Here is a 14401-nt window from a genome sequence, read left to right on the forward strand (position 1 = left end):
TAACCATGGGTTCTTTGAGGGTAAAGTTCATGTCTTTGTAATTTTAACAACCTCCCCAGTGTGGCTGTGCTCTGACCTTAGTTTGGGAGGAATTTTGTGTCAACACATGAGGGACATTGGTTAGATAAAGGGTTTTTTTTTTCTGTTGATTTTCAGTATCAGCAGAATGCAAGATAGTTGATTTGACTGTTCCTAAAACTAGCTCAAAGTGTTGGAATGAGGCAGTTTTAACAGTGAAAGCTGTACATTAAAGAAGACAAAGCGGGCCTGACCAGGCCGTGGTGTAGTGGATAGAGCGTTGGACTGGGATGCGGAGGACCCAGGTTCGAGACCCCAGGGTCGCCAGCTTGAGCGCGGGCTCATCTGGTTTGAGCAGAGCTCACCAGCTTGAGCGCGGGCTCATCTGGTTTGAGCAGAGCTCACCAGCTTGAGCCCAAGGTTGCTGGCTTGAGCAAGGAGTCACTTAGTCTGCTGTAGCCCCTGGTCAAGGCACATATGAGAAAGCAATCAATGAACAACTAAGGAGCCGCAAGGAAGAATTGTTGTTTTTCATTACTCTCCCTTCCTCTCTGTCTGATTCTCTTCATCTCTGCCACAAAAATGAATGAATAAATAAATAAATAAAGGCAGGTTTTCTTCTCGGCCACCCCACTGGGGTCGGATGAAGGGCAAAGTCCTGACCGGTGGGGACGTGCTATCCTTTGGGCACGGAGTCCTCTGTGCTCTGTGTCTGCAGTGAAAGAAATGCACAAACCATCATCTGGGGGATGGCAGAGTGAGCACATTGTTGATCAGATGTCGGCCCAGGTCATCCGGGCTCCTCACTCGGGATACCGTCAGTCTCTGCAAGTGTGATGTTTGGGTGACCAGAGCGCCTCTCTATTGCAGGGGGTGGATTTGTATCCAGAGAACAAGAAGTACTTCGGGCTGTCGGAGTTCATCGAGTCGACCCTCTCGGGGCACAGCCTCCCCTTGCTCCGATACGACAGCTCCTTTGAGGCCATGGTCACTGCCCTGGGGAAAAGGTACATGCCTCTCCCTGAAGTTCCTAAAAGTGCCCAGTTGTCAAGGGCAAGTTGAGGTGGGTGCAGTCAGGGGACTCGAGGAAGGCCTCCCCCCCTTCCTGGGTGACTCAGTCCCTCCAGCAAAGCACCCTGGTTTCTTTCTTGTCCTGCACTTTGGGCCAGGGATATCTCTGTGCTGTTCCAGAGAGTTTTAGAGATGAGAACGGGCAGGACCATGCTGGAGTGTTGGGCTGCGTGTTTGAGACTCAAGAGGAGGGCAACATAACGGGAAGTAAGACACTGAAAGGTCTCAAGGAGGTGACAGTGACAATTCCGGCCTACTTCAGTTCTTAGCTCCTCCGTGCACCATCTTCCGATTGGTGGTTCTGTGCTATTTGCTGTCCCAAGAGCCTTACTTTCGTGACCTTATGTATGCCTCAACCCCTCTCTGAGCCCGGTTGATATTGTCCCCATTGTGCAAATACAGGAAGGCTCAGAGAGACACCATGGCTTTCTCAGACCACACGTCTCATAAGTGACAGGTTCAGGTGTGACTGCAGAGCCAGTCTGACTCGACAGTGTGTCCTTTAACCCTGTCATGGCAGGCCTATGAGGCAGATTTTTTTTTTTTCTTTTTTTGGTGACAGAGACAGAGGGACAGATACGGACAGGCAGACAGGAAGGGAGAGAGATGAGAAGCATCAATTCTTTGTTGCAGCTCCTTAGTTGTTCATTGATTGCTTTCTCATATGTGCCTTGACTAGGGGGCTACAGCAGACCGAGTGATTCCTTGCTCGAGCCAGTGACCTTGAGATCAAGCTGGTGAGCCTTGCTCAAACCAGATGAGCCCACTCTCAAGCTGGCGACCTTGGGGTTTTGAACTTGGGTCCTCCATGTCCCAGTCTGATGCTCTATCCACTGCGCCACTGCGTGGTCAGGCACAAGGCAGATTTTTATGCTGCCATTTTTACAGATGATGAAACTGAGGCCAGGGAGGTCACGTGATTGCTGGTGTCACACGGTTTACATGCTGTGAGGCCGGGCTGGGTTTCACAGACTGATGGAAAGAAGTGGGCTCTCCAGCAGTTAAGGGTGTTGCGCTGGGCTCGGCTGCCTCCCCTCATGGCACCTCATTTTTCTCACTGCCCACACGGGTTTGAAGTAGACACGTACTTTTCAAACTATTCCACAGTGTGCTGCTTTGGCCGGATGCTAATAGCTCTTGGCCAGAAGGAGTTCTGTGGTCAAAGGTGTTTGAGAAAACCTTACATTTAACAAAAGGGTTTCTTTGTCACCAGCATCCTCAGAGCCATCCGTGTGCCCGGAGGCTGTAAATCTCAGGGGGACGTTGGAGTGTGGGGCATCCCAGCATCTCCTGGGAGCTGTGTTCCCCATAGCGCCCTTTGGGAAATGAAACCCCTTTCAGCCTTTTGATTGCGATGGATTTAATGAGGCCCGTCCTCCCGCCCTGGGTGGGCAGCAGAGCACCCTGTACTTGCTGAGGGAAGAGGCCCTCGCAGCTCTGTCCCCGAGGTTCCCGGCACTGACCCTCGCTCTGCTCCTGCCGCTCCCTGCTTCCCTGACAGTAAACACAGGCTGAGTGCCGAGCACGCTGCTTGTCCTTTGAGCAGAGGTGAGGGCGGACACTTCTCACTACGTCAGAGACGGGGAGGAGAGGGTGTTTCTGCCCGAGTGACATCCTGCCCTTTACCTTGCTCAGGGTGACAAGGGGCCACCACAGTTAAGGCAGTCACATGGGGTGGGGAGACAGTATTCTCTATGCTGTCCTCCTCGTTTTCTGGGCACCACACAGCCAGTGACCCAGGGACAGGGTAAAGCACCTGTGGGCCCCTGAGAACGAAGAGGGAAAACATCAGCTGCCCTGTGGTGCTCGAGGCGTGGCGTGGCTGCAGTGAGGCTCCTTTGTAGGTCAAGGAATTACTTGATCTCTGTTCCGGAAGGCAGTCACGGGACTCATACCAGCTAAATAAACTGAGCATCGTGTGTGAACTGGATGTCAATTTCTGTGTTCCTGCTGAGAAACACAGTGACCTCGGTGTTCTGTGGTCCGTGACACCGGGGTCAGAGCTGCGCTCACTGTGTGCGGTGGTGAGAGAGGCGGGGTCCCCACCTTTGTGTGAAGACACCTAGGGTAACCATGGCTTGCTAAAGCATAACCCAGGGACTCCAGGTTTCACTGGATGCATCCTGAATTGTAATCCACTCTTAAAGCAAATCCCATTTAGTCCCATTTCTGTGAACTGTTCACTTACCGTACTTGGTGAACGCACTGATGTGCCCTGGGGATGGTCCCCCCAATCTGTTAGCTGCTAGACTAGGCATTTATTATATTTATTCATCTGTTCATTCACTGAGCAAATATTCACTGAGCAGCCAGAGAGATACCAGCAATGACAGACCTGTCCCAGCGGGACACGGCAGAGCAGTTTACAACACGCCGTCTAAGGAAGGCTTCTGTTTCGGGGGCCAAACAACCAACTTCAAAAGGACACGCCGCTCGTCTGTAATCTGGGAGTCATGGACATCTTGGGTTACTTGCTGGCTGTCCGAAGGCCTGTCCTTCCCCGGGTGCGAAGCGGACGTCCTTGCAGTTGGCGCGGTGCGGGCTCACAGCCAGTCTCTCCTTGTGGCAGGTTCCCCCGCCTGCACAGCGCCGTGATCAGGACCTTCGTGCTGGTGCAGCACTATGCAGCTGCCATGATGGCCGTGAGCGGCCTCTCGCGGATGAAGAACTACACGTCGGTGGAGACGCTGGAGATCACCCAGAACCTCATCAACGCGCCCAAGCAGTGCCCCTGTGGCCACGGGCTCATGGTCCTGCTGCGGGTGCCCTGCTCGCCACTGGCCGCCGTAGCCTACGAGCGCCTGGCCCATGTGCGGGCGCGGCTGGCGCTGGAACAGCACTTCGAGATCATCCTGGGCAACCCCAGCTCAGGCATCACCATCGGGAAGCACTTTGTGAAACAGCTCAAGGTGGGCGCTGTGGTCGGGGACAGGAGGGGTGACGGAGGCCTGGGGGTGCGGGTGGGACATGGTGTTCAAGGGGGTGGGGGAGGGGAGGCGGAGGTGTGTCCAAGGGGCTAGGGGAGGTGGAGGGGTGTCCAGCTACCTCTCTTGCCAGGTCCCTACCTGCATCTTTCAGTCCGGGGTACCAAATTGTCAGGGCTACCTTCTTGCTGCTTCTCCAAAGCACAGTCTTGCTATTTCAGACTTCTGACTTGTCTTTTCCTTTTTTTGGGTGTGTGTGTATGTGTATTCTCCTTTGCTTAGCTGATAACTGTCAGCCTGCAGGACTCAATCTTATCCCCTTTCAGGAAGTTGCCCCTCCCCCACACCTGGGCTGCTTTGGTGTTCGCTGTCAGCTGGCTCTTCCCCCAGGAGATGGAGAGCAGGAACCATCCCCAAAGGTCTCAGTCCCCAAACTTAGCACAGTTCCTGGCTCATAGCAGCTTCTCACTAAACCTACAGGCCATAGAAAATGTATAAAGCATTAGAAAGGATATGGAAACAGGAATTGAGTAGGAACTGGGAATGAAGGCACAGCAGCATGTTGAGAAACACAGTAAAAACATGAGACCACTGAGGATGTGTGCTGTCACTCAAAGGATCAGTGAGCAGATGTTTCTTGAGCAGATGATCTGCACGCCAGGCAGCGTGCTCCATGGGTGATCCACTTCTTTGCAGTAAAAAGGGCTTTTCTTTCTCTCAAATGATACAACGCAAGGGCTCTTAATCAGTAGGCCATCGAGGTTCCTCTAGAGCTGGGCTAGTTGGGGTGTCGGGCATCTTAGGTCTTACTTCTTCTTGATTATCTGCAGATGTGGCAGAAAATTGAGGATGCGGAGTGGAGACCTCAGACTTACTTGGAGTTGGAGGGCCTGCCCTGCATCCTGATCTTCAGTGGGATGGACCCCCATGGGGAATCCTTACCAAGGTGAATGGAGAAGGGCGTGTGCCCCTGGCGTCTCTGGGGCCTTGGCCAGGCTGGGCTTCCACTTCCCGACTCTAGGGGGCGCATTCACATTCATAGTCGCCGTAGGTTTGTGTCTTGTATGATGATGGTTTTCTAGCCAATGGCAGTGAAATGTGTCTGAGACTTGGGGACACTTCATCTAATTCTGACAGATACGGTCTGTGCTTGGGGGTGGAGTGGGGGCGCTTGCCAGGCTCTGGGTGCAGGCGCTGCTGCGGGAGGTAGGATTTAACCCCTTGCTCAGTTTTTCCCCATGGCGGGGGGTGGGGTGGGTGGGTGGTCACCATGTGTGTTAGGGATGGCTGTTCCATTTAAAGAGGTATTGGGTCATCTTGTGGGGGGCTATGTTTCCCGCTGAGGTCTAGGCTGTTGTGATAGCTGGTCCTGCTTGGTTTAGGAGGTGTTCTGGGACAGGGGCAAGTGGCTGATGGCTGCTCTGGAGGAGCCCGTTCCTCCGGCACACGGGGCTGACTGTCTCATAGGCTGTGTCCCCTGGCCACCGCAGCCAAACAGATGACAGCCACAGCCCACCCAGTGTCTCCTGGGGTCTCCACACAGACAGGCAGACACTCGGAACAGAGGTCGTGGGGCCTTCCGTAAGGCAATCGCTGGGATTGGTGGTGACTGGTTGGCTTCTAAAGACTGACTTCATTCCCACAGAGGAGGGCAGGCAGCCAGGCCTGGGGCCTTTGCACGTCTGTGCTTTTGTAACCACATACTAATAGGAGCTGACATTTATTGAGTTCCTGCTTCATGCTGGCCCCTCTCGGATGAGGTTTACTTCACTTTGGTCTCTCCATCACCCTTGGGAAAGGTGTTATTCTAGTCATCCTGTGTGACTGATAGTAGCCAGGGTGGACAGGGGTTCAGCAATGTGACTCCAAAGCCTGGCTGACTTCCACTGGGCTACCTCTCACGCAAGGGCCACTAAAGGCTGGCCAGGAGAAGGGGGCTCCAAACGTTTGACTATGGTTGTAGCTGTTTCACACAGATTAATTCTTCTATCCCTCAACTTACTATGGACTAAGACAACCTCTTTAAGTCTGTGTAAGCACGTTCTGAGTATCTTCTTTGTATTAGGCACCTGTGCTAGACTTCTAACGTAGCACTTACACCTTGCAGCAGTGGTATCACTCTCCCGGTTTATGGATGAGCGGATGAAAGGCCGTTTGCCTGGGGTCACCGAGCAGTGAGTTGCAGAGCCTCTCCCCTCAGCCCTCTGCTCACCCCGAGCCCTGCACTGGCCTGTCCTCTGTGCTCACTTCCTCTGAATAGCTCATCACTGCTTGCTGTCTGTCTTCCTCGGTAGGCTCTCATTTTCAGTTGGACTATGACTCGATTATCATTCTAATGTTCCTAATGCCTTGCACCATCCCTGGTCCATTTTAATTACTGATTGAATAATTAGTGTCCAATTATTACATATAATCTCACAACCATGACATTACAGGGTGATGAGTATTCATTCCTTTTCAGAGGAAAACATTCTGAGCCTGCCAGGTGGGTCTGTCACCAGCCGGGAAGTGGCCGAGCTGGGCTTTGAGCCCCATTTTCATCTTGGGTTGGGGCTCTGTCAGTGACAGGAGAGGCAGGAGACTCACAGCGGGCACAGGGCTCACAGTCAAGCCATCTGCTTTTCCATTTGCGCACGGGGAGTGCACGGGGTCAGCGCCGCCCCGGTTCCCTCCTAGGTCTCTGAGATACTGTGACCTGCGTCTGATCAACTCCTGCCTGGTGAGGACTGCGCTGGAGCAGGAGCTGGGCCTGGCTGCCTACTTTGTGAGTGGCGACGTCCCCCTGGAGAAGGGGCCCCGGAACGAGGGCTTGGAGAGCGACCCTGAGAAGCCGAGCAGCACGGACAACGAGGAGGAGGAGCTGGTGACAGAAGGTCAGCCTCGGTGCCCCTCCCCCCGGGCCACCTCGCTTGTCTAGACAGCTGCCCCCCCCCCATTCTGTGTGGTCCTGAGCCAGTCCACGGGCCAGCAGCTCTGGGGAAGAGAATCTTTGGAGGAAATGGCAAATCTCCCATTGAATCCAGAGTTGGCTCCCCCCCCCCCTTTTTTCTGGTGGTATAAGAAAATGGAAATCCCAAAAGGTTCTTCCTAGTTCTAGAATTCTTAATGAATTGGAAGAAAAACAGATTTTCTTTGGGTCCAAGTTCATGCTCTGTTCAAGTCAGTGGTGCTGGCACTACTGCCTGGTGTCGGATTCATTCACTTATTTCCTCTGAGAACCAACCCGACAGTAGGGGCCCATCATTGGGATGACAGAAATGGTCCAGTTATACTGGCAGACTTGAAAATTCGACACTGTCTTTTTTTTTTTTTTTTGCATTTTTCTGAAGCTAGAAACAGGGAGAGACAGTCAGACAGACTCCCGCATGCGCCCGACTGGGATCCACCCGGCACGCCCACCAGGGGCGACGCTCTGTCCACCAGGGGGCGATGCTCTGCCCATCCTGGGCGTCACCATGTTGCGACCCTCCTGGGTGTCGCCATGTTGCGACCAGAGCCACTCTAGCGCCTGGGGCAGAGGCCACAGAGCCATCCCCAGTGCCCGGGCCATCTTCGCTCCAATGGAGCCCTGGCTGCGGGAGGGGAAGAGAGAGACAGAGAGGAAGGCGCGGCGGAGGGGTGGAGAAGCAAATGGGCGCTTCTCCTATGTGCCCTGGCCGAGAATCGAACCCGGGTCCTCCGCACGCTAGGCCGACGCTCTACCGCTGAGCCAACCGGCCAGGGCCGACATTGTCTTTTTAAGAGGACACAGAAATCAGAGCAGCGCACGGCCATTGGCTGTAGCCGACAGTATAGTGAGAATAAAATAAAAACTGTTAATACAAGAATGCCAAGTGCTTTGTGGGGTGTCGTATAGTGGAGAGAGAGGTGTAGGGTCAGATGACCAGGACTCCCCTTCCTCCTACATCTGCTCCCTGGGTGACTTTGGAGGTGACTTTGGTCAGGCCGTATCCCCTGCCCTAGCCTCCGAGCGCTCCTCCGTAAATGGAGATGGAGAGGCCTGCCCAGACTTCCTGGCGCTGGGGCAGCCTTTCACAGATGTGTGACCCTGACATTGCAGTGTCTTGGTCTCCCTGCTCTCCGTGGGATGAATTCATGCTTCTGGCAGTCCATGGCCCACTTTGGGGCGGGGGGGGGGGGCAGCTGTGTTAGGCTTGCTCGCTGGTTTCCTGGCTGCAAGTACTTTGCACGATTAGTGCGTGAGCACATAGCAGAAAGCCACATATGGGTCTCTATATGAAAAGCTATGAGTGCTTTCCCTCAGACGTGATTCTCCCCAATCGCTTTCCCGCCACTGCAAGGTCACTGCAAGGTAAGGTTTCCTGATTTTGTCAACTGCCACCATGAGGGGCTGGTTGTCCTGGCCCCATGCCCTCCACTGCGAAAAGTAGGTTTTCTTTGCCCGTCTCTGAGCCTCCAATAAACGGAGTGTCCCGATGCTTTCTGACTCCACAGTTCCTCTACCGTCTGCCCGAATTCAACGTGAACCTGCCTGGCCTTGGCTACCAGCATCACACCCACCTCTTAGCTTCACTGTTCTCTCAACTCTCCAGCCCCAAATGCCACACCCTGTGCTCGTGGCCACACCACCCAAGACTAGGGGTTCCCTAGCTGTGCTCTGCTCCTGTCCCCTCTGGGCCACATGGCTGTTCTTCTCACTGCTCCGAGTTCCCCCTCCTCTGTGCTTTTCCTGGGAACCCCTGCTGGCCCTCCAGGACTCTGGTCGGGTCATCTCTCCCACTCCTGTCCTGCTTCTGCCTCTCTCTACTGCGTGGGGGCCTGGCCTCCGGGACCCCAGCCCTTCTCTCTGTCCTCCTCACATCACCTTGTAGCTGCGGCCCTCGGGTGGCAGAATTCACTGAGCTGTGGGCGCCCCGCTGCCCTGCACCTTACTCCTGTCCCCAGAGCTGGGCCCCAGGAAGATGAGAGGAGGGTGGACGGGAGTGTGGATGGAGAGAGATGGCAGGTGTGTGCGCTGGGAAGCGCTGAGTGAATGCCCGGGATGGTGATCACCAGGTGTTTTCAGTGTGTGTGTGTTTACAACAGGCTCCACCTCAGAGAAGAGGAGCCCGGCGAGGAGGGAGAGGTCCCGCTCCCACGATTCGGGGTCCTCCTGCCTCTCCTCCAAGGCCTCCGGTAAGTCTCCGGCGGGGACCTGCCGCACTGCGCTGTTGCCTGGGGGTGTCAGAGGTTGATAAGGAGACCCTTTATTTTCGCCTAGAGCTGGAAGGAGAGGGAATTTAGAAGAACTGGATTTTTTAGAGTAAACGTTTTTCTGGACTGGGGTCTGAAACGTGAGTTTTGGCAAGACCCTGAGGTTCCATGGCTCCTTTCCTGGAGGAAGATGGCGGACTCTGTCCCGTGCAGCAGTGGCCAGTGTGGGGCGGTGGCAGAGGGCTGTGCCCTCGGGGCTCCCCGGATTTGGATAATCAGGAGGAGAGGAGCAAGGTAGGGCCTTCTTGTAGAGTCTGAGGGTGCAGAGAGGTGCACACAGGCTTCACTGGGGAGAAGCAGCTGGGGTACCGGGGTTCACTGACCGAGAAAGTGGACAGCACTCTGGAGGAGGGAGAAGAGGGGTGGATAAGATGCCCCAAGTATCTGCCCTCGGGGAGCTGAGTCTCTGGGAGCAGTCAGGACCTGTGCTCAATATCACCGGCATTTATCAGGGACCTACTTATGCTGCATCCGGGCATTAAAGATAGATAAGACCTGAGCCAGCTCCCAAAGAACTCATGGTTCCTCATAAACCAGGATACATTGCGTAGGGCTGCTGTCGTTTTCTTTCTGTGCGCATGTTCACATGTAGAGTGTCACAGTTACATGCAGAAAGAAATGATTGTCTCAGGTGGGAGGTGTTTACCAGTGGGGCGTGGTCATTGCGTGTTTCAGACAGCAACTGACCTTCGGGCCTTGGAGGAGAAGGTATTGCAGCTGGGGAAGGTTTTGCAGGTGGAGGAGATGGTATTCAATTTAGGTCGAGAAGGTATTCCAGGCAGGAAAACCTTCCCAGGGTAAGGGTCTCAAAGTGTAAGGGGTGCTTGTTGTATGTGGAATGGCCCTGGGGGTGCTTGGGGTGGGGCTGGGAGCCTGGCTGTCATCAGGGAGTGGCTGCAAGCTTCTGAGCTGGGGGGTGTTCGTGCAGAGAGCAGAGCACAGTGGGGGGTGTATCTGGTTTCCTCTCTTCTTCCCCCTCCTCCTGCAGCTGGTGGCTAACAGGGAACCAGCCAGGTGGGTGGGGTCCCTGTCACAGGTCCCATAGGTGAGCGCAGATGAAGTCCCAGCGTGGCCCTCTTAACCTCAGTCTAGACACAGCTGGGGAACTGGGGTTACAGCCCAGCGGGAAGTTCGGGTCCGGAGGGGAGCCTGTCTGAATTGTGTGGTGAGGGGGATGCAGGCTGAACAGAGTGCGGCCGGGAGGTGACCACGCTCACATTTGGTCTTCTCTGCTCCCTGTGGCGCTGTGGGTCTGGACCCCGTATAGCAGACGGGGACTGGGCTGCTGCTCCCGAGTGTCCAGGGGGCTCACACTTACCTGTGCGCTCCACGTGGCCCACGTGGGGCAGGGGCCAGGGGCACTCGTTTGCTCAGCTGCTGTGCACCTACGTTCCTTACCCTGAGTCCTCCTGAAAGCTGAGTAGTCTAGCGTTGGAGCAGAGCGTGTTGAGTCCTAGAAGTTCTGGCTGTGCTGGTGCAGAGGGGAGACTCATGCTCCATGAGGTGACAAGAGGGGGTGACGGTCCCCGGAACAACCCGCCTGGGGTGGGGGATGGGAAGGGAGAGGGCTTCCAAGCAGTGTGCAGTGTGTTGGGGGCCAAGTTGTACTATGTGGGTGCCACCAGCTCTCCCCACAGCAGAGCTCGGGTTTGTCATAGGACAAAAGAGGTCGTATCTAATCAAAGGATGCATTTTGCTGACAAATTCCCAGCTACTGTCAAGTAGAGGTCGCTGGTGCTGCGGAAACAGGCAGCTTGTGGCTTCAGGGTGAGGCGTTCCTGGGGTGTGACCATTCCTGGGGTGTGACCGCCGGTCTCTCCCCCAGGCTCCGCACTCTGTGGTGAGACCTCCGCTCAGCCCGGGGGTCCCTCGCCGGGGCAGCAGACATGCGGCCCTTCTGAGGAAGGCAGGGCCCCTGGCGACAGGCAGAGGCTCCGCGCCAGCCAGGGGCCAGCGTCAGGCAGCAGCAGGCACAGCCCTGGGCTGGCCCCCAAGCCTGACACCAGCCAGAGGAGCGTCCAGGTGCCAGTCACCTCATTGTCCCAGCTCTCTTGCTCGTCCTTGTCATCCGCGTCCACGGGGCCGGCCGCCGGCGCGCTCACCCTGCAGGCCGCCCAGTGCTCCCTGGCCAAGGCTGGCCAGCAGCCGCCCGCCGTCTTCTTGCCCAAGCTGGTGTATGACATGGTCACCTCCACTGACGGCAGCGGGCTGCCGAAGGCCGCGTCCCTCCTGCCCTCCCACGCGGTCATGTGGGCCAGCTCCTTCCGCCCCCTGCTCAGCAAGACCATGACGTCCACGGAGCAGTCCCTGTACTACCGGCAGTGGACGGTGCCCCGGCCCAGCCACATGGACTACGGCAACCGCGTGGAGGGCCGCCTGGACAGCTTCCACCCCCGCCGGCTGCTGCTCAGCGGGCCCCCTCAGGTGCGTGCCCCGCCTGCAGGGCCTGGCCTCCGCGGGCGTTCTTATGCCAGGCCCCGAGGTCAGGTTGGGGCAGACGGTGTCCCCGTATTCCCGTCTTGCCGTAGCCATGGCAGAATGTTTGTGATGGCTTCATCACAGTGGACAGAAGTCAGGGCCCGGTGACTTCTGTCCTCTCCCCTTAGTTCCCTCTTACGTGATATGTGGGGGCGGACGGGTTCTCTGGGTGCTTCTCGCACCTTCAGACGACCATCCTGCCTTTCCCACACCGTCTCACATGGTCCTCGTGGCCAGTCTGGGTGCCTTTTGCCGACTCTGACACGGCAGGATTGGGGTGAAACGTAGCGAGCCGGGAGGGTTGTCGGCATCTGAACCCTACCTGAACTCGTTGCATTTCTCTGACAACAAAAGACCGTTACACCAGTCAAACACGGCAAAATCTGCAGGGTGTGAATGTCACGTGTCCGGCAGGACTGGAGGTCAGTGTCGGGTCTTGGCAGTGGCTTTGCCAGACAGTGCAGAGGTGATGGATTTTAATCCTCTGTCTGATCATGTGTACTGCAAATGTTTGTTTCTGAAGCTTCCCCTGGTTGAGTTTCACGTTTCCTTTTTAACAGTTATGTCCATTCAGCAGCATTTGTTGAGTGCTTAACTGTGAACCAGGCACTGAACTAAGAAGTGGGAAGGCACCTCCTGAGTAAGGGGGCTGTAGGGGAGCCTTCTGGGGTACCCAGCCGGTGCCCTTTTAACCTGCTGTGACCAAAACAAACCAATGATCAATAGTAGATTCATCTGGAGATCGGCTGAGGGAGTGTGGAGGAGAGGGACTAGTGGTGTGATAAAGAGAAGGAAGAAGAGATAAACTGTTTTCTTTCTTTTCCTGGGCTTAGGCAGGTAGGCTAACTTTTTATAACTTGCACAGTGAATTTTGTTTCCTTACCGTAGACATAGCAATTGCAACAAGAAGAGTGATATGCAATTATGCAAGACTCTTAAGAAAGTATGCTTTCTGTTGGCTGATTATTTTTTCTGAAGCAGCCTTCCTTCGGCTGGTGGTAAAGTTCTATTTCTAACAGCTCAGAACATGTGGCTGGTTCAAATTGAGACACATCTGCCGTGGTTTGTAAGCAAGCGGGTCTTCTCCTGGGGTCCGCCCACCATGCTTCACCAGGCCACCTGTCCCCCCAAATGTGCTTGCATCCACCGGGTCTCATTTTACTTTAGACCTTTAAAGGGGACAGATGACAGGAGGTGCGTAGACAGGGCGTACTGACTCCCGGCTCTGATGTTCTCGTGTTCACAGATCGGGAAGACAGGCGCCTACCTGCAGTTCCTCAGCATTTTGTCCAGAATGCTAATTCGGCTGACAGAGGTGGATGTTTACGATGAGGAAGAGATCAATATCAGTGAGTTATCCCGTGGCAACACCGGGGCTTGGCCTCGTCTTTCATCAGTTTCTCAAGTGACCGCGTGCCTTTCACTTTCTATTCAATAGATGGAGCTCTCAGGTCTGTGATCAGACGCACCCAGGGGCCTTGTGGGTCCTTTGATCTCCCCTTGTGGTCCTTTGGCTCAGGGTCAGAACAGTGCCTGGGAGGCCTTTGTGGGCATAAAGTTACTGTACCACTGTTGACCGAGTTCGTCCCATGTGTCAATCCCTGTGCAAGGGACTCGGCATAAATGACCATATTTAATTTGCTACAGGACACCATGAGATAGATGTAGTTATTCCTGGTAAGTTACGTGCTTTATCCATTGTTCTGATAAGGTGCTCAGGAGCCTGGCTGGGCAGTGGGCAGAGCTGGAACTGGCCCGATTTGGTGGCTGCCTCTAGAAAGCAGGGTTCTCTGTCAGGGAGGCTCCCCGCTCAGACAGCTGAGCGCATAGGTCACTGTCACGGGGCACATGGAACTGTGTGACACATGGGAAACGGCCTTTCCTCCTGTTCACGGGACAGTGGACCCCGATTAAGGCAGGACTCGCCGAACGGCTGTCTAATACTGATTGCAGAACACAGCTTCCATTTCTTATTCTCAGGCATATTCCTGCGGCTCATGAACTCGGTCTGGTAAACGACGTGTTGCTTTTGAGAATTAAAATTGGTTAAAGGAGTGTTATCTGCGGTGTAAAGACAGGGAACCAGAAAGCTGCACTGGCATCTAAACAGCACTTTTTTTTTCTTTTTTTTTTAAATATAATTTTAAAAAATTTTTATTTTATTTATTCATTTTAGAAAGGAGAGAGAGAGAGGGGAGAGAGAGAGAGAAGGGGGAGGAGCAGGAAGCATCAACTCCCATATGTGCCTTGACCAGGCAAGCCCAGGGTTTTGAACCGGCAACCTCAGCATTTCCAGGTTGATGCTTTATTCACTGCGCCACCACAGGTCAGGCTAAACAGCACTTTTTAAATAATTGCATAAATTTAAGGTGTGCACCTTGATCTGCTATATGTGTGCGCTGGGGAATATGCACCGCCATCGAGCTAATTAGCATACCCATCACTCCCATGGTTACCAGGTCCCCTGCAGCAGTAGTTACGGTGGCCGGGATAGGAGACAATTGTATGTTGTCTGTGGAGGGGTAACTGTCCATCAGCAGATGATGAAAACGCAGGATATACATCTAATTAACCGAGTATTTCGCAGCCTTGAACAAAGGGAGATCCCGTCACGTTTGTTCCCAGCACTTTCGGAGGAAATTTGGAACCGTGAAGCCCATCCAGCCCTGGGCCTTTGCTTTGATGGAAAGAGGCTC

The 14401-nt window shown here is 54.6% G+C and overlaps 1 protein-coding gene across 1 annotated transcript in view; it reads left to right on the top strand.

Moving 5' to 3' along the window:
* GREB1 (growth regulating estrogen receptor binding 1) overlaps positions 1-14401 on the top strand; it is a 121044-nt gene that overhangs the window by 90628 nt on the left and 16015 nt on the right. The window contains exons 17-23 of the mRNA XM_066236264.1: positions 889-1025; positions 3659-3998; positions 4844-4959; positions 6690-6886; positions 9060-9149; positions 11053-11651; positions 12952-13054. Coding sequence (XP_066092361.1) covers positions 889-1025; positions 3659-3998; positions 4844-4959; positions 6690-6886; positions 9060-9149; positions 11053-11651; positions 12952-13054 — 1582 coding nt within the window. The remainder of the gene's footprint in view (positions 1-888; positions 1026-3658; positions 3999-4843; positions 4960-6689; positions 6887-9059; positions 9150-11052; positions 11652-12951; positions 13055-14401) is intronic.

Source organism: Saccopteryx bilineata, chromosome 6 (assembly GCF_036850765.1).
Source record: "Saccopteryx bilineata isolate mSacBil1 chromosome 6, mSacBil1_pri_phased_curated, whole genome shotgun sequence".
Lineage (NCBI taxonomy): Eukaryota > Metazoa > Chordata > Mammalia > Chiroptera > Emballonuridae > Saccopteryx > Saccopteryx bilineata.